General features: G+C 44.6%; 1 protein-coding gene across 2 annotated transcripts; it reads right to left on the bottom strand.

Moving 5' to 3' along the window:
* Positions 1-1,971: 1,971 nt before the first annotated feature.
* Positions 1,972-18,771, bottom strand: LOC109898598 (transmembrane protein 184B). Of its 2 annotated transcripts, XM_031834290.1 has the most exons (10): positions 18,327-18,771; positions 12,179-12,415; positions 9,615-9,780; positions 4,605-4,695; positions 4,322-4,397; positions 4,135-4,226; positions 3,595-3,764; positions 3,255-3,449; positions 2,773-2,799; positions 1,972-2,351 (listed from the first exon to the last, which is right to left on the bottom strand). In XM_031834290.1, exons 2-10 carry the CDS (start codon positions 12,413-12,415, stop codon positions 2,134-2,136), a joined length of 1,272 nt encoding a protein of 423 aa, XP_031690150.1. In that variant the 5' UTR covers positions 18,327-18,771; the 3' UTR covers positions 1,972-2,133. The 2 variants fall into 2 exon arrangements, with proteins under 2 accessions (XP_031690150.1, XP_031690151.1); XM_031834291.1 differs by lacking the exon at positions 2,773-2,799 and having other exon boundaries at positions 18,327-18,769.
* Positions 18,772-19,286: the final 515 nt, after the last annotated feature.

Raw genomic sequence — 19,286 nt, 5'->3', positions numbered from 1 at the left:
TGATTATTTGTGTGAGATTGAGGGCATCAAGTTTAGATTGTAGGATGGCTGGGGTGTTAAGCATGTTCCAGTTTAGGTCGCCTAGCAGCACGAACTCTGAAGATAGATGGGGGGCAATCAGTTCACATATGGTGTCCAGAGCACAGCTGGGGGCAGAGGGTGGTCTATAGCAGGCGGCAACGGTGAGAGACTTGTTTTTAGAGAGGTGGATTTTTAAAAGTAGAAGTTCAAATTGTTTGGGTACAGACCTGGATAGTAGGACAGAACTCTGCAGGCTATCTTTGCAGTAGATTGCAACACCGCCCCCTTTGGCAGTTCTATCTTGTCTGAAAATGTTGTAGTTTGGAATTAAAACTTCAGAATTTTTGGTGGTCTTCCTAAGCCAGGATTCAGACACAGCTAGAACATCCGGGTTGGCAGAGTGTGCTAAAGCAGTGAATAGAACAAACTTAGGGAGGAGGCTTCTAATGTTAACATGCATGAAACCAAGGCTATTACGGTTACAGAAGTCGTCAAAAGAGAGCGCCTGGGGAATAGGAGTGGAGCTAGGCACTGCAGGGCCTGGATTCACCTCTACATCGCCAGAGGAACATAGGAGGAGTAGAATAAGGGTACGGCTAAAAGCTATGAGAATTGGTCGTCTAGAACGTCTGGAACATAGAGTAAAAGGAGGTTTCTGGGGGCGATAAAATAGCATCAAGGTATAATGTACAGACAAATGTATGGCAGGATGTGAATACAGTGGAGGTAAACCTAGGTATTGAGTGATGAAGAGAGAGATATTGTCTCTAGAAACATCGTTGAAACCAGGAGATGTCATTGCATGTGTGGGTGGTGGAACTAATAGGTTGGATAAGGTATAGTGAGCAGGACTAGAGGCTCTACAGTGAAATAAGCCAATAAACACTAACCAGAACAGAAATGGACAAGACATATTGACATTAAGGATAGGCATGCTTAGTCGAGTGATCAAAAGGGTCCGGTGAGTGGAGAGGTTGGTTGGTGATTTAGACAGCTAGCCAGGGCATCGGTAGCAAGCTAGCATAGGATGGAGGTCTGTTAGCCACCCCTTACGTTCCGTCAGTAGATTAGTGGGGTTCCGTGTGGTAGAGGGGATTAATCCAAATCACACAACAACAACAAAAATAAAAACAATAGATATAGTTATAGAGGCCCAAGAAGAAAATATAATAATAATAATTAAATAAATAATTTTAAAAAAATAATAATAAAAAAAATTGTCCGATTGTCTATTCAGATAGCAGCCGGTAAGACAGCTAACGGTTAGCAGGCCGCAGATGGGCGTTCAGGTAACGTCGCGACGGAGGAGCCGGCCGAATAACTCCTTCGGGTAGACAACGTCGGCAGTCCAGTTGTGAAGGCCCGGTGGGGCTCCGCGAAGGCAGCAAAACGGGTCCGGATAGGTGACTGCAGCCCAGGTGTGATTGATGGAACTCAGGAGTGATTGACGGAGCTTGCTAGCTCCGATGGTCACACGGATAGCAGCTAGCCAGCTGTGAGATCCGGGCATGAATGTCCAGGGACATGGAGAGAAAAATTGGTCCGGTATGTTCCGCTCCGAGCCGCGCTGCGCCGCACAGAACTGGCGATAGATTCTCGAGCCAAAGGATAGCTGATGACCACAAACCGTGGTTAGCTGAATATTAACGATTTGCCAGTAAAGGAGCTAACTAGCTTCTGAACTAGCTTCTGGATTAGCTTCTGGCTAGTTTCAGGCTAGCTTCTTGGAGTTTCTGGCTAGCTTCTTGGAGGATTACAGATCTGAGGTAAATAATACTTTTTTATAAATATACATTGGTGAGGCGGGTTGCAGGAGAGTGTTTTGAAGATGAGTTGATGGAAAATAAAAATAAAATGTATGTGAAAAAGTTGTAAATATATATATATATACAGGACACGACAAGACGAGGACAAAAGACGTCTGAACTGCTATGCCACCTTGGAGACAACCAATATAGACTGAGGAATATGAGTACTATGTTCATGTACGCAATGAAGTGGATCAGCCAAAGGACTCAAGCCTGTCGATTTCATACGGCACTATAGTAGAGTCCATTAAGCCCCTCCCGTCTCCACCTCCCAGTAGTACCACCGGTCGGTGTGTAGGGGGGCTCAGAACTCATCGTCAGAGCTGAGCAGCAGGGTCTTCTCGTTGTCGCGGGTGCTGAGGCTGCGGGACACTGGCGCCCCTCCACGCTGCTCAAGGGTGGACTGCTGTGTGTACTGCTGGTAGGCCGGGGAGAAGTTGTGGATGGCGTCCTGCACCATGTCTCCGGGGTTCATGGTCTCCTTCAGACTGCTGGAGATGCTCTTCATTGGGGCGCAGCGACCTGCCGGGAGAGGATAGAAATAAAGGGAGGATGAGGGATAATGGAAGGAAGAGTGGAACCCTACAGTGAACAAACCTGAATGCCATGAGTAAACAAAATGGAGGATCACATAATACTACTGAACCAAACAGACAGAAACAGCCAGTGGAGCTCCTAGTGCATTGCAAGGGGAGAACTCATACACACCACAAAATAATACATTGATAAAAGCAGCACATACAGTACAATAATGGCAATACAAATGTATGACAGCACTGAGGAGGCTCAAAATAAATTGTTTGTACAAAATTAAGCTCTATATCTCAGAAACAGTTAAAAAATAATAGAATAACAAAATATGAGCACATCACAGAAATGGAGTCAACCAGAAAGTACTGTGGCAGTGAGAAGCCAAACACAGCTGAGCTAGTGGTAGACCTACCGTACTGTCCAAAAATAGGAAAGGACCCTTATAGTGCAGCACAGAGAGAGACAGATAAAGAGAGACATAAGAAAATATAAAAAGGATAAATATTGAACAATAAAAAAGAGAATGGCGAGATAACAGAACAGGAGAATAAGGAAGAGAGGGAAGATAAATGTGAGGAGAAAAAGGGATTCAACAAAATAAAAATTGAGTAAAAAACCGAGGGAGAGGAGAGAGAGGGAGAATAAAAGAGAGGATGAAACATTTAGAGACAGACAGAGCAAGTCAGTGGAACAAAGTCACTGAAATAGACTTGAAGAGCAACCATGGAGAACCAGTGTTCTGAATCCTCACTGAACACAGTTCCAGAAACATAAGCAACTGCTTGTGTCATTTAGTCAGGGACACACTAATATGCTAGTGATGACTTGATTTCTTTTTACTTAAACAGTTCTCTCTCTAAGCTGCATGGATAGTCCCTTCCTCTGTATCCTTACCGTAGGAGTCCAGCCTCTTGTCCATGTAGACCTTGTAGGTGAAGGCGTGGCGCAGGGCCACAGCGGCAAAGAACATCTCAATGCAGATGATAAAGTTCTGGTAGCCAGCGGCAACCGTGCCCTCCCCAACTGACACTTCGGGAGAGTTGATTTTAGGGATGGCTCCACACTTCTCCAGGATGGCCAGCAGCATACCTTATCCCCCAGAGAGAGAGGGAGAAATCGAGGAAGGAGGATCAGAGTACTGTCAAATCACATTGTGTGTATTATCTGGAAGAGAGGGTCAGCATACTTATCTATGATACATTGCGTGTGTGTGTCGATCGAGACGTTTCCTTACCCTGCCAGAAAGAGAGGAAGATGACAGACTTGACCATGAGGAACTTGAGCATGGGGCTGTAGGGGACCAGCAGGTTGCGGGTGGCGAAGTAGAAGAGGAAGAGGGCGTAGAGAGACAGGCTGACAGAGAAGTTATAGATGATGGTCACATACAGGTACCCACTGGCCACACTGGAGAGAGAGAGAGAGTCACAGCCAGCTATCAGAACAGTGTCAACACATAAGAATGTCTTAGCACAGTCTTGTCTTAGAGATTAAGTAATATAATTCCTACTCTGAGATGCTTGACAACTACAACCTTGACATTTCGATGAAAACAGATTTACAGCCAGAATAGTGCAAATGTAAAAAACATCTGTGAGAACAAACAAATAACATTTAAACTGTTCATGCAGAAACGTACAGAGAAGTAAAGATATTATAGACAAACATGAATCCTCTGTGGCTTTTGAAACAATTCACTTTGAGGTCAACACAGGTTAAGCAAATACTCTGATATAGTATAGAGTAGAATGAGTGAGTGTCCCATAGCCCGACGTACTTGAAGTCTCCATCTCTGTACTTCCCAAAGGCCTGCAGGATGACTGTGATCATGGCCATCAGAGGCTTCACCACACAGAACTGTAGAGTGGCCTGAGAGAGAGAGAATATGTAATGCTGTAACAACTCTGTGTTCATATGTAAGGGTTTCTCACAAATAATGTGTGAGAAGAAGGCTTTCACTATACCTGTTTGCAGAATCGGAGGAACCCAATGGAGTAAGTCCTTCCCCAGAGACAGCAGGTGCCGTACACACAGCTGGACCTGTAGACAGCCAAGACACAAGCATTTGGTAGTCTGTGATCTCAATATCCAAATGGCATGAAGAGGTTCAAACCATACAATAAAGTATTGATACACATTACTATTCTGCAGTTGTGGGATGTTTGAATGACATTATTGGATTGTACATGAATTGTCTTTTTTATTTTTTTATAAGAGAGGACAAAGAGTGATAATAGAGAGACTTACTCAATGGGCTTTCCTCGGATCTCAGCCATGATGGCGCTCTCCCCTCCAAGGTACTCATAACACAGGCTGAGGAAGTTGTAGATCACAAACGCTACAGAGGAAACACACAAAAACACATGTAAGCAGTGTCAGAGAGTTGAGAGAATATGGGGGTAGTTGCCTCTATGTAACTACAGCAGTCTTTGGGTTAAGCTTTCATATCCAGAAATCAATCTGTCTGTCTGTGTGTATTTGGTCTGTTTGGACTCTGGGCCTCCCCTTGAGAACCCAGAAACATTTACGAGAAAGAACACTAACACACACCGAAGTAAACATGTTCTATCTAGAGGCATTGGCCATGTTCCTCTCTACAGTATTAAGGCCTTGGTCCCTATTTCCCACGAGCAGAATGCTGATGTGCTGTGTCAGTGCATGGGCCACTGCAGAAAGCAAAACAAGATGAGACAGTCTTTGTCCCCAATGGCCTCTGGCTAAACCGCCCTCCATTCTAGCTTGGATCAACATCGCTCTGTCCCCCTGTGTGCACACAAAGCTACCCTCCCCCACTGTGTGTATGTGAGACAACGGGTTTTCCAGAGATTCCCAAATATTGATATCCATCCAGCTGAATGTTTAGTCCAAAACTATTCAGTTACCATCCTATCCAACACATGTACAGTACTGGTATAATCTAATACACGCCTGTTTATTTGAATACATTCATTAGCATAAATTATTTAGCTAAGAGATTTGAATAGTTCATAGAGATTTCAATTGATTTGGAAATTAAATAAATTGTTTCAAATTAACAGAGCACAGTTGTGGGTCCCGACTCCTTGGGACAGACGGGAGAGTCGAGAGAAAATCCTCTCGTCAGACTGAATCACTTCCAGTTCATCGGAGCAGAAGAGGCACTAGGACTTCTGTCTCTCCTTTGACTATGAACACTGTTATTGGTGTCATTGACTGGGAGGAATGTGGTTTCAGTTGCTGTCCCAGGTGTTCAGGCCATGCTAATTTGAGGGTGGTGAAGCAACTACAGGACAAATCATTCCTGAAGCTTTGCTGCTCTTTCTCCTGTTCTGTCTCTTTTCTGGCATGGGAAACTCCAGCCATTATGGACCCTTGCCTATTCCATTTGCTTTCCTTGTATATTGTATTTTCACACATAGCTGCATAGAGGTCTGAGCAGACAATAATGGGAATCCCAGTGGCATCCTTACAGTATTGACTCCTGCTATTTGAATGTTTGCAAGCATACATGTATAAATACACAACATCTGTGTGTGTGTCTGTGTGTGTGTGTGTGTGTGTGTGTGTGTGTGAGAGAGTGTAACTTTGACAGCACTGGGGCCCTCTATATTTAGCAGTGTGGAGCCCTGGGGCCACAGCTGCTGCCCGTGCGGTGTGCTGGCAGGGAGAGTCCACTGTGTGCAGCCTGGCTGAGCTGTCCACTCCCCTGCCGTCAATCCATGCGCTCAAAGCACTCACACACATCGTACAGTACACACACACACAGCATTCTCTCACGCATCGTAGACTCAGAACTCTCTTTGACACAAGGTAGACAAAATGTGCAGCGCAAAGCACTCGTTCATGCATTGAGCACACCTTCGCACTGAGGTCCCCTTTTCCCCACAGACATAGGGTTGTACATTGTACATACAATAGAGTTTGTCAGGAATAATTTGATGGCAGAGTCCGGTACGCAAGTGGCACACCTGTCTGTATTATGTAACCACTGTAACAAAATGCTAATGCTAATTTCTGTTGATGTTACTTCTGTTGAGATACAGCCGGCTGATACAGAACAGCCAGACAATTTATCTGTTCATAAGTGAGTGGTTTCTAAAACTCTTCAAGGCTTCAGTCGTTTGCATACTGTTGCTAGGGAACAGGCTTCCCCTCCCCAGCAATCCCAGCAGGCCTTGGAAACAAAGATGGCCACTCTCGTAAAGGCAGAGAGATCGCAAAGGCCATCTGTCACTAGGGACAGAACAGATTCCCACACACTCGATACTACGGACCAGGGGCTGGAACCGGTTCAGAGAACAGAACTAAAAAACATAAAATAACTACATTTTTCTAGGAACAAAATCAGAACCAGGAACGAAAGTGATCTATTCTTCTCCGGAACAGAACCATTACTTTAAAATCATGGGAACCGGGTTAATAACGTTCCGGGCATTTACATTTATTTTTTTAAAGTCCCACAAAATAAACAAAGCGCCTATGCAAAGCCCTCCCTCTGTCAATCAGAAACTACTTCCAGTGTCATCCTGCTAGAGGTGTGCCGAGTAGTCTGACAAAACGAGTATAGTAACAGATATGGGCAATTTTTTGGAAATGACTTAATCAGAGTATTTTTTGTAATTATCTTTCTCATGTCAGTCAAGTCAGATGCTACATGGTCTAAATAACTTAACTGGTCAGTTTGCCTGTGTGTAAAGAAAAGGATGGGCTGTACATTGATCCTGCTACTCTGATTGGATAGAGTGAAGCTGTATTTCTCTGTGCACTTGCTTCATAATTTCACCCGATCACTTTCACTTCTCTGTTTCGGTCTGATCATTCAGACTGCTGCTGCCTCCTGTTAGCCTGCTACTATGATAAATCAAATGGCAAAGGCGTTTGGTATCAAGCTATCAATGTGCATAATATCTAACAAGCGGGGCGAGGGTAGGGAAAAAGATTAAATGGAGTCTTATATCTCCCTCTCTAACTTTAAGCATCAGCTGTCAGAGCAGCTTACCGATCACTGTACCTGTACACAACCAATCTGTAAATAGCACACCCAACTACCTCATCCCCATATTGTTATTTATCTTGCTCTTTTGCAACCTAGTATCTCTACTTGCACATCATCATCTGCACATCTATCACTCCAGTGTTAATGCTAAATTGTAATTATTTCGCCTATATGGCCTATTTATTGCCTTACCTCCCTAATCTTCTACATTTGCACACACTGTACATAGATTTTTCTATTGTGTTATTGACTGTACTTTTATGTGTAACTTTGTGTTGTTTTTGTCGCACTGCTTTGCTTTATCTTGGCCAGGTCGCAGTTGTAAACGAGAACTTGTTCTCAACTGGCCCACCTGGTTAAATAAAGGTAAAATAAAAAATGCTGAGCATTCTGATTGATAGCAAACTTGTCTGCCCGATACAAATTGGAAGACACACAGGCACACCGCTCCTAATCTGCAACTTATTTGGTCTATAAACGTGCAGGGAGATAAGTAGATGTTGGCAAAATACCTAAGCATATTAAAACCTCTACGTTTTTTCCGATCACTAGTATCATCCGATCCGACTATCAACTGTCAATTTATGGATACAAATATGAGTATGGCCATGTCGGCACACACATACTGCCTGCCAGCTGAAGATGTTTGCCAGTGTGCATGTAGACAACTTGCCCCTCCCCTCCCCTCCGAAGCATCGCTGTAGTCTACTGACGTTACAAGTGTGATTCAGAATTTTGTGAGAAAGATTTTTTAATTAGAGAAGAATGGATCAACTTGTTCAATGTTAGTTAGGGATACTATAGTTATAAAATTTCAAATTGGATTTATTAACTACAAAAAGGTAAGACGTGTTTTTAATTCTGGTGCCGCTCAGTAGACACAAGCTTGTTAGCTAGCTCTCTAAGCCAACTCTGAAGTTAAAAAAATAATAATAATCCTCCAGCCGCTCCTCCGTTGTTGTAATTCTGTGGGTCTAATTCAGATAATGCATATCATCACAAGATGCTCATCGCTTCTAGCCAAGTCTCTACCCACCCACAGTTGCACCTCGTGTCCTACACTCGTCTTTCCCATCACGCATGTAAACAACTCACTGAGCTATAGCTTGCCAGTTCCATAGAAAGCTGCTCTATCCATACTGCATATAATGTTTACTTCCTCTACATTATTTCTCATATGTATACGTACATACTGTACTCTATATCATCTACTGCATCTTTATGTAATACATGTATCACTAGCCACTTTAAACTATGCCACTTTGTTTACATACTCATCTCATATGTATATACTGTACTCGATACCATCTACTGCATCTTGCCTATGCCACTCTGTACCATCACTCATTCATATATCTTTATGTACATATTCTTTATCCCTTTACACTTATGTGTATAAGGTAGTAGTTTTGGAATTATTAGCTAGATTACTCGTTGGTTATTACTGCATTGTCGGAACTAGAAGCACAAGCATTTCGCTACACTCGCATTAACATCTGCTAACCATGTGTATGTTACAAATAAAATTTGATTTGATGTACGTGTGTGATATTGCTTTAAAAAACACAGAACATGTAGTAGCACAGCAGAAAGGTTTCGGCCTTAACAGTGTACTGCAAACAATGGAATGCACCTGTGATTAGCGCAAATACATTCTTCCATTGCAACATCCAACCATAGACCAGCAGGATGAGCAACAAACCATGTCGATCAAAGCTCTATTTGAATGTATAAAGAACAAAAATATAAACACAACATGCAACAATTTCAAAGATTTTACTGAGTTACAGTTCATTTAAGGAAATCAGTCAACTGAAATAAATTAGGCCCTAATCTATGACTGTTGGTTACAGATACCTTTAAAACAATGGGCCTCAGGATCTCGTCACAGTGTCTCTGTACATTCAAATTGCCATCGATAAAATGCAATTGGGTTCGTTGTCCATAGCTTATGACTGCCCATACCATAACACCCCCTCTGCCATGGAGCACTCTGTTTACATCAGCAAACCGCTCGCCCACACACGTGGTCTGCGGTTGTGAGGCCGGTTGGACGTACTGCTAAATTCCCTAAAACAACGTAGGAGACGGCTTATGGTAGAGAAATGAACATTCAACTCTCTGGCAACGGCTGTCGTGGAAATTCCTCCAGTCACCATGCCAATTGCAAGCACAGTATCTCTTCTCTCTAAAACAAATGTACTTGTATGTATTTTATGTTTTTCAAGGCATTCTATTCAGGTAAGAGTCATACACCATTGACACAGTGGGAAGGTTCTCACCTTCGTAGCAGTCGCGGACCGTGTCAAAGTAGACATAGTACTCTTCGTTAGTGAAGAAGAGGAGGCTGAGCCACGAGTCAAAGGCGTAGATGGGAACGATGAAGAGGATGCGAACTATGTGCCTCTGCTCATTGGGAGAGCTGTAGTAGCGCAGGTGCATGTAGATCTGTCAAAGGGAGAAAGATTGGGAAAGATACATAGACAAGAAAGAGAAGGACAGAGTGAAGAGGGCATCATTTAATCTCAGCTCCTAAAGGACATGGCTAGATTATAATGTACTTCATTGTAGGAGAACAATTTAAAAACTATAAACGTGACAGTTAAATAGACAATGGATTGAAAGGAGGGTAATTGTGTTTGAATATTCAACAGCTTCCTTCTCCCTGAGAGGGACCACAGCTATGTCAACGTGAGCTAGCTAAAAATAGGCTAGCTGAAACAAGTGTCTCGTGAAATCAATGTGTTTTCACTAGGGCTCAGTGACTGTGACTTTATGGTCCTGCCCACATCCTGGGGAGAGCAGTCGACATCGTGCGTGTGTGTGTGATGAGTGGAGCTGCATTGTGTTTCCATCTGGATGAGCAGGCTCTGTCATCAGTACCTTTTGTCTAATTCAACCTGTCCCAGGTTCCCACTTACACAAAGCTACACCTATCACCTTTCCTGGCCTGGGCACACACACCTTTGGTAAAATAACAAACAGTAGGGCGCTCGCACACAGAGAGCACTGTACCCAGCTTTGTTGCTAGGCAATAGCCCCCGCTCTCTGATGTCACTGCAGGTACACCTGTTGTCAGAGCGACGGCTCATCTTTAACCCTTTGTGTGAGCAGCAACACACAACGGAGAGGAATCATTAACCTGGGCCTTTCAGTAGCTCTGAACCTACAGGAGGTTAGTGGTCTGCAGGCAACATGACAACATATTTGAAGACCTGCCACAGCTACTTTATCATGGCTGAACAGCCTGAGGTGTTCCAGAGTGCATAATCAACCTGGACTTAGCAGGCGTGAGGAATCTGAAGGGATGCCTTGATATGCTACTGCAGTTTCTATCTGCAATTTGATTTGTTCATACTGACATTACTACTGTAGGCACTAGGCATCCATCTTATGCAGCAGTGAGACCACACTAACATATGATTTGAGAACACACAGTTGAAGCATATGTTAGATGCAGCATGCAGAAAAACATAGGAGCGTGTTTGTGTATGTATTAGAGGTCGACCGACTATGATTTTTCAACGCCGAAACCGATACTGATTATTGGAGGACCAAAAAAGCCGATACCGATTAATAGGACGATTTAAAAATAAATGTATTTGTAATAATGACAATTACAACAATACTGAATGAACACTTATTTTAACTTAATATAATACATCAATAAAATCAATTTAGCCTCAAGTAGATAATGAAACATGTTCAATTTGGTTTAAATAATGCAAAAACAAAGTGTTGGAGAAGAACGTAAAAGTGCAATATGCGCTATGTAAGAAAGCTAACGTTTCAGTTCCTTGCTCAGAACATGAACATATGAAAGCTGGTGGTTCCTTTTAACATGAGTCTTCAATATTCCCAGGTAAGACGTTTTAGGTTGTAGTTATTATAGGACTATTTCCCTCTATACCATTTGTATTTCATTAACCTTTGACTATTGGATGTTCTTATAGGCACTTTAGTATTGCCAGTCTAACAGTATAGCTTCCGTCCCTCTCCTCGCTCCTCCCTGGGCTCGAACCAGCAACACAATGACAACAGCCACCACATCGAAGCAGAGTTACCCATGCAGAGCAAGGGAAACAACCACCCCAAGGCTCAGAGCGAGTGAAGTTTGAAACGCTATTAGCGCGCGCTAACTAGCCAGCCATTTCACTTCGGTCACACCAGCCTCATCTCGGGAGTTGATAGGTTTGAAGTCATAAACAGCGCAATGCTTGACGCACAACGAAGAGCTGCTGGCAAAACGCACGAAAGTGCTGTTTGAATGAATGTTTACGCGCCTGCTTCTGCCTACCACCGCTCAGTCAGGTACTTAGATACTTGTATGCTCAGTCAGATTATATGCAACACAGGACACGCTAGATAATATCTAGTAATATCATCAACCATGTGTAGTTAACCAGTGATTATGATTGATGGTTTTTTATAAGATAAGTTTAATGCTAGCTAGCAACTTACCTTGGCTTACTGCATTTGGGTAACAGGCAATCTCCTTGTGGAGTGCAACGAGAGAGAGGCAGTTCGTTATTGCGTTGGACTAGTTAACTGTAAGGTTGCAAGATTGGATCCCCCGAGCTGACATGGTGAAAATATGTCGTTCTGCCCCTGAACGAGGCAGTTAACCCACCGTTCCTATGCCGTCATTGAAAATAAGAATGTGTTCTTAACTGACTTGCCAAGTTAAATAAAGATGAAATAAAAGGTGTAAAAAAAAAATTGCGCCCAAAAATACCGATTTCCGATTGTTATGAAAACTTGAAATCGGCCCTAATTAATCGGCCATTCCGATTAATCAGTCGACCTCTAGTGTGTATGTGTGAGAAAGAGTTCACTAGCCCCTTACCTGGTGGCAGGTTATTAGCAGGGCTGTCCAGACAAAGAACCCTGACACGGTCTGGGCAGTGGAGGTCATGAGGAAGTATGGTTCCTCAGGGGTCACCAGGGGGGTGTCTGGCACCCAGGAGGCATTGGAGCCCGACGGGGCCGCTGTGGTCGTGTACCCTGGGGCCATATCGGCTGGGGGGTCATTTTCCATTCGATCTGACAGGGGCATGCCACGTCTCCACAGCTCCTCCATCATCTGGAGGGAGACAACAGGGGGAAATGGTGGGTTTTTGGGTCTTCCGGATATTCACAGTCACACATTAACAGAGTTAGCTAAATATGTAGAAAAGGTAGAGCTCCATTAAGGAACCGTGTGCCTCCCAAGGGACCAATACCCTAGTTTCTTTCAAGGTTATCGAACACATCACACATGGATGGTTGTCTCGGGCATACCAATAAAAACCTACTACTTTATTCAATTGAACAATTGAAGCTGAAACTAACATCCTAGTGGAGAGAGAAAATCTAAATAAGATATGGAGAGGAGAGGAGAGAGAAAGGGGAACCAGAAGGAGCTGAGCGAGGGAGAGAGAGAGGGGGGAACCAGAAGGAGCTGAGTGAGGGAGAGAGAGAGGGGGGAACCAGAAGGAGCTGAGTGAGGGAGAGAGAAAGGGGGGAACCAGAAGGAGCTGAGTGAGGGAGAGAGAAAGGGGGGAACCAGAAGGAGCTGAGTGGGGGAGAGAGAGAGGGGGGAACCAGAAGGAGCTGAGTGGGGGAGAGAGAGAGGGGGGAACCAGAAGGAGCTGAGTGGGGGAGAGAGAGAGGGGGGAACCAGAAGGAGCTGAGTGGGGGAGAGAGAGAGGGGGGAACCAGAAGGAGCTGAGTGGGGGAGAGAGAGAGGGGGGAACCAGAAGGAGCTGAGTGGGGAGAGAGAGGGGGGGGGGGGACCAGAAGGAGCTGAGTGGGGGAGAGAGAGAGGGGGGGGGGGACCAGAAGAAGCTGAGTGGGGGAGAGAGAGAGGGGGGAACCAGAAGAAGCTGAGTGAGGGAGAGAGAGAGGGGGGGAACCAGAAGAAGCTGAGTGAGGGAGAGAGAGAGGGGGGAACCAGAAGAAGCTGAGTGAGGGAGAGAGAGAGGGGGGGAACCAGAAGAAGCTGAGTGAGGGAGAGAGAGAGGGGGGGAACCAGAAGAAGCTGAGTGAGGGAGAGAGAGAGGGGGGGAACCAGAAGAAGCTGAGTGAGGGAGAGAGAGAGGGGGGGAACCAGAAGAAGCTGAGTGAGGGAGAGAGAGAGGGGGGGAACCAGAAGAAGCTGAGTGAGGGAGAGAGGGGGGGAACCAGAAGAAGCTGAGTGAGGGAGAGAGAGAGGGGGGGAACCAGAAGAAGCTGAGTGAGGGAGAGAGAGAGGGGGGGAACCAGAAGAAGCTGAGTGAGGGAGAGAGAGAGGGGGGGAACCAGAAGAAGCTGAGTGAGGGAGAGAGAGAGGGGGGAACCAGAAGGAGCTGAGTGAGGGAGAGAGAGAGGGGGGAACCAGAAGGAGCTGAGTGAGGGAGAGAGAGGGGGGAACCAGAAGGAGCTGAGTGAGGGAGAGAGAGGGGGGAACCAGAAGGAGCTGAGTGAGGGAGAGAGAGGGGGGAACCAGAAGGAGCTGAGTGAGGGAGAGAGAGGGGGGATCCAGAAGAAGCTGAGTGAGGGAGAGAGGGGGGAACCAGAAGGAGCTGAGTGAGGGAGAGAGAGGGGGGATCCAGAAGGAGCTGAGTGAGGGAGAGAGAGGGGGGATCCAGAAGAAGCTGAGTGAGGGAGAGAGGGGGGAACCAGAAGGAGCTGAGTGAGGGAGAGAGGGGGGAACCAGAAGGAGCTGAGTGAGGGAGAGAGAGGGGAACCAGAAGGAGCTGAGTGAGGGAGACGGGAACCAGGAGGAGCTGGGCATACCAAAAAAAAACGACTACTTTATTCAATTGAACAATTGAAGCTGAAACTAACAACCTAGTGGACAGAGACAATCTAAATAAGATACAGTGCCGTGCGAAAGTATTCGGCCCCCTTGAACTTTGCGACCTTTTGCCACATTTCAGGCTTCAAACATAAAGATATAAAACTGTATTTTTCTGTGAAGAATCAACAACAAGTGGGACACAATCATGAAGTGGAACGACATTTATTGGATATTTCAAACTTTTTTAACAAATCAAAAACGGAAAAATTGGGCGTGCAAAATGATTCAGCCCCTTTACTTTCAGTGCAGCAAACTCTCTCCAGAAGTTCAGTGAGGATCTCTGAATGATCCAATGTTGACCTAAATGACTAATGATGATAAATACAATCCACCTGTGTGTAATCAAGTCTCCGTATAAATGCACCTGCACTGTGATAGTCTCAGAGGTCCGTTAAAAGCGCAGAGAGCATCATGAAGAACAAGGAACACACCAGGCAGGTCCGAGATACTGTTGTGAAGAAGTTTAAAGCCGGATTTGGATACAAAAAGATTTCCCAAGCTTTAAACATCCCAAGGAGCACTGTGCAAGCGATAATATTGAAATGGAAGGAGTATCAGACCACTGCAAATCTACCAAGACCTGGCCGTCCCTCTAAACTTTCAGCTCATACAAGGAGAAGACTGATCAGAGATGCAGCCAAGAGGCCCATGATCACTCTGGATGAACTGCAGAGATCTACAGCTGAGGTGGGAGACTCTGTCCATAGGACAACAATCAGTCGTATATTGCACAAATCTGGCCTTTATGGAAGAGTGGCAAGAAGAAAGCCATTTCTTAAAGATATCCATAAAAAGTGTTGTTTAAAAGTTTGCCACAAGCCACCTGGGAGACACACCAAACATGTGGAAGAAGGTGCTCTGGTCAGATGAAACCAAAATTGAACTTTTTGGCAACAATGCAAAACGTTATGTTTAGCGTAAAAGCAACACAGCTCATCCCCCTGAACACACCATCCCCACTGTCAAACATGGTGGTGGCAGCAGCATCATGGTTTGGGCCTGCTTTTCTTCAGCAGGGACAGGGAAGATGGTTAAAATTGATGGGAAGATGGATGGAGCCAAATACAGGACCATTCTGGAAGAAAACCTGATGGAGTCTGCAAAAGACCTGAGACGGAGATTTGTCTTCCAACAAGACAATGATCCAAAACATAAAGCAAAATCTACAATGGAATGGTTCAAAAATAAACATATCCAGGTGTTAGAATGGCCAAGTCAAAGTCCAGACCTGAATCCAATCGAGAATCTGTGGAAAGAACTGAAAACTGCTGTTCACAAATGCTCTCCATCCAACCTCACTGAGCTCGAGCTGTTTTGCAAGGAGGAATGGGAAAAAATGTGAGTCTCTCGATGTGCAAAACTGATAGAGACATACCCCAAGCGACTTACAGCTGTAATCGCAGCAAAAGGTGGCGCTACAAAGTATTAACTTAAGGGGGCTGAATAATTTTGCACGCCCAATTTTTCAGTTTTTGATTTGTTAAAAAAGTTTGAAATATCCAATAAATGTCGTTCCACTTCATGATTGTGTCCCACTTGTTGTTGATTCTTCACAAAAAAATACAGTTTTATATCTTTATGTTTGAAGCCTGAAATGTGGCAAAAGGTCGCAAAGTTCAAGAGGGCCGAATACTTTCGCAAGGCACTGTATGGAGAGGAGAGAGAAAGAGGGGAACCAGAAGGAGCTGAGCGAGGAAAAAAGAGGGGGACCAGAAGGAGCTGAGTGAGGAAGAAAGAGGGGGACCAGAAGGAGCTGAGTGAGGAAGAAAGAGGGGGACCAGAAGGAGCTGAGTGAGGAAGAAAGAGGGGGACCAGAAGGAGCTGAGTGAGGAAGAAAGAGGGCAACCAGAAGGAGCTGAGTGAGGGAGAGAGGGGGGAACCAGAAGGAGCTGAGTGAGGGAGAGGGGGGGAACCAGAAGGAGCTGAGTGAGGGAGAGGGGGGGAACCAGAAGGAGCTGAGTAAGGGAGAAGGGGGGAACCAGGAGGAGCTGAGTGAGGGAGAGAGGGGGGAACCAGAAGGAGCTGAGTGAGGGAGAGAGGGGGGAACCAGAAGGAGCTGAGTGAGGGAGAGAGGGGGGAACCAGAAGGAGCTGAGTGAGGGAGAGGGGGGGAACCAGAAGGAGCTGAGTGAGGGAGAATGGGGGAACCAGGAGGAGCTGAGTGAGGGAGAGAGGGGAGAAGCAGGAGGAGCTGAGTGAGGGAGAGAGGGGGGAAGCAGAAGGAGCTGAGTGAGGGAGAGAGGGGGGAAGCAGAAGGAGCTGAGTGAGGGAGAGAGGGGGGAAGCAGAAGGAGCTGAGTGAGGGAGAGAGGGGGGAAGCAGAAGGAGCTGAGTGAGGGAGAGAGGGGGGAACCAGAAGGAGCTGAGCGAGGGAGAGGGGGGAACCAGGAGGAGCTGAGTGAGGGAGAGAGAGAGGGGAACCAGGAGGAGCTGAGTGAGGGAGAGAGAGAGGGGAACCAGAAGGAGCTGAGTGAGGGAGAGAGAGAGGGGAACCAGAAGGAGCTGAGTGAGGGAGAGAGTGAGGGGAACCAGAAGGAGCTGAGTGAGGGAGAGAGGGGAACCAGAAGGAGCTGAGTGAGGGAGAGAGGGGGGAACCAAAAGGAGCTGAGCGAGGGAGAGAGGGGGGAACCAGAAGGAGCTGAGCGAGGGGAACCAGAAGGATGCTGAGTGAGGGAGAGGGAGTTGGAAGTTGAGAGAGAACACAGGGACAGAGTGAATCAGTCAGACAGAGCAAATTAGTGTGACATGGGCTGAGGGCCCACTGACCCAAATTCTCCTTCTCCTCTCCTCCTGGTTTGAGTGCAGGGGCAAGCGTAGGAGAGCCCAAAATACACCAAATAAATCTCTATGGAGCACACTGAAGGACAGACTGGGTATATCAGTGCCAGTGGGACATATAGCTAATGAGAGGAATTTATTGAAAGACAGAAAATTTTTGAACATTTATGATGTTGGTTTGAGTCTTTTCGCCATCAGCAGCACATGATCAATTCTCAAAGTCAGCAAGGTAACAGACCCCTATTGCAGAATAGCCAGATATCCGTTTTCTAATGGGAAACTGTAGGCTAAGTGACCATTAGAAAGATGGACAGTAGATACTCCACATCCTTGTACTCAATCCTGGCATTGGTGATGCTCACTAGGTAATGGGATTGCTAGACGCATCAGTCTGGAGTCCAATGATGGCAATAACCTAATCATTCAGAATAAAACTACTAATTTAAAAATGGGGATTCAATTAATATGCATGGCTAAATATAGGCAGGCCGTGGCCATGGATGACTCACGCTGCTGGACGAAGCCTGCTTTATGCTTTAATTTTGAGGGGACAGTTACATTTGAATGTCACACTCGATTCCCTCAAGTTGGGTTTCTCAAGTAACTATTGGTTCGTGATAAGCATAGACTATTGACTGATGACTATTGAGGTCGAATATCAGCATGATATGAAGGAATAGGCCTAGAGAATGAATGCCTATTAGATTTATAATGTGATTTTCCCATGACACAAATGCTTAATTATTCAAGAAAAAGGGAAAGGGTTGAGACAGTAGTAAAGAATGAAAGTATTGGTCAATATTGATGGCTTCTAAAAACAGAAAACATGTTATATTGATAAGGTATACATACTGCTGTTCAGTTGTAATTGAGAGCCATGTCTGGTGCATTTCGTTTGGTTCAAAGACCACATAATTCATATAGACACGACAGGGGAGACTCCATCAATCCCTGCTGACTGAGCCGGAGGGTGTATTTCATACCATCTATTGTACTTTGACCTAAATCCTATCAGTCATGCAACATAGGCTTTTTGACATTGATGCCAAAATAAAACGAGATACATTTCTGCAGTTTTCCTCTCCAGATATACTAAAAGGCATAACATACTAAGGAGAATATAGGGCGTTGTACTGTGAATAAATTAATAACAACATCATTTCCATGCAAAGACTTCAATAAAAAACATTAAAACAATAGCAGATGCCCATTTTCATGAGAAAAAAAGGCAACAACCTCTTGGTTTCATTATGAAAATTGTCATTGTACAACAAAGTGAAAACGGGAGCTGAAATTACAGCTGTGTCATCAAAGCGAAAGCTACATTCGTCGTTCGTTTGGAAACAGTTTCTTTCCATCCATTCTGAACACAAAAACACAGCGCGAGCGGTGGCTTACCTGCCTCTGCTGCAGTTGTTTGATTTGTGTACACACTGCGGCTGTTTGAATCCAAGCATAAATGTATCCTAAATACGTTATTAGCTACGACAGACACACATTCATAACATAATTCATACTCAATTAAAATTACTGCAATATAACGTCAAGTGAGCAACCAATTTAAACCATGTTTACAGTTGTATCTAGCTCGCTAGCTAAAGTTAGCATAGCTAGCTAGGTAGCTGCTCGCAAACTCTTCAAAGCCTAGGCAAATAAACTTTTGTCTGTACTAATTGTCCATCTCGTGTAGAAAAACTTTATTCAGTCACTATCATATCAAAATAGCATTATCGGGGAACGCTCGTAAATTCTGCTCCGTTCTTCCCCTGTATCTCTCCTAGCGATTCACTACCCTAAGATTTTACAGTAGCGAAACTCCTCCACGGTTCCTGCTTTCACGCAGGCGCAGTAGCTTCATCTCCTTGAGCCACTTTCCCATGATGGAACTCGTATATGCCAGCTGGTCGGTCTTGCATTGTTGTCCAAACCCACATTTTTAATATTTGTGTATGAAGAATTTACCAGGTAGTATGAAGTTTATTCATTCAGTAGCATTGTTTTCATTCGAATAAAATTACATATTTTATTGTAAATACATACGTCTTAATGAAATAAACGCAATTACTTAGCTCGCTCCAAAATAACTTTGGGTAATAGTTTCCCCATTTTAAAGTTAATTTCTTTCACTTTGATATACAAATCAAGGGGCAACCAAGCTTTTTTCCATTCAATTTCAGTAATATATCCGTTCCAGAATAATTTAACGTATTTATTAAAATCTATAAAATTAGGCAATGACAAGAACAATATTTTCTTACATAATTTCACAAATGTTAACCCTGATCCTTTTAAAATTTGTATCTGCAAATGAAATGTACAATGTTGATTATTCCTCACATCTTCAAGTGTAGTGACTTT

This window comes from Oncorhynchus kisutch, linkage group LG10, assembly GCF_002021735.2.
Source record: "Oncorhynchus kisutch isolate 150728-3 linkage group LG10, Okis_V2, whole genome shotgun sequence".
NCBI classification, from domain to species: Eukaryota; Metazoa; Chordata; class Actinopteri; order Salmoniformes; family Salmonidae; genus Oncorhynchus; species Oncorhynchus kisutch.
The sequence above is the reverse complement of the archived record's forward strand: the minus strand, read 5'-3'. Positions and strand labels throughout refer to the sequence as shown.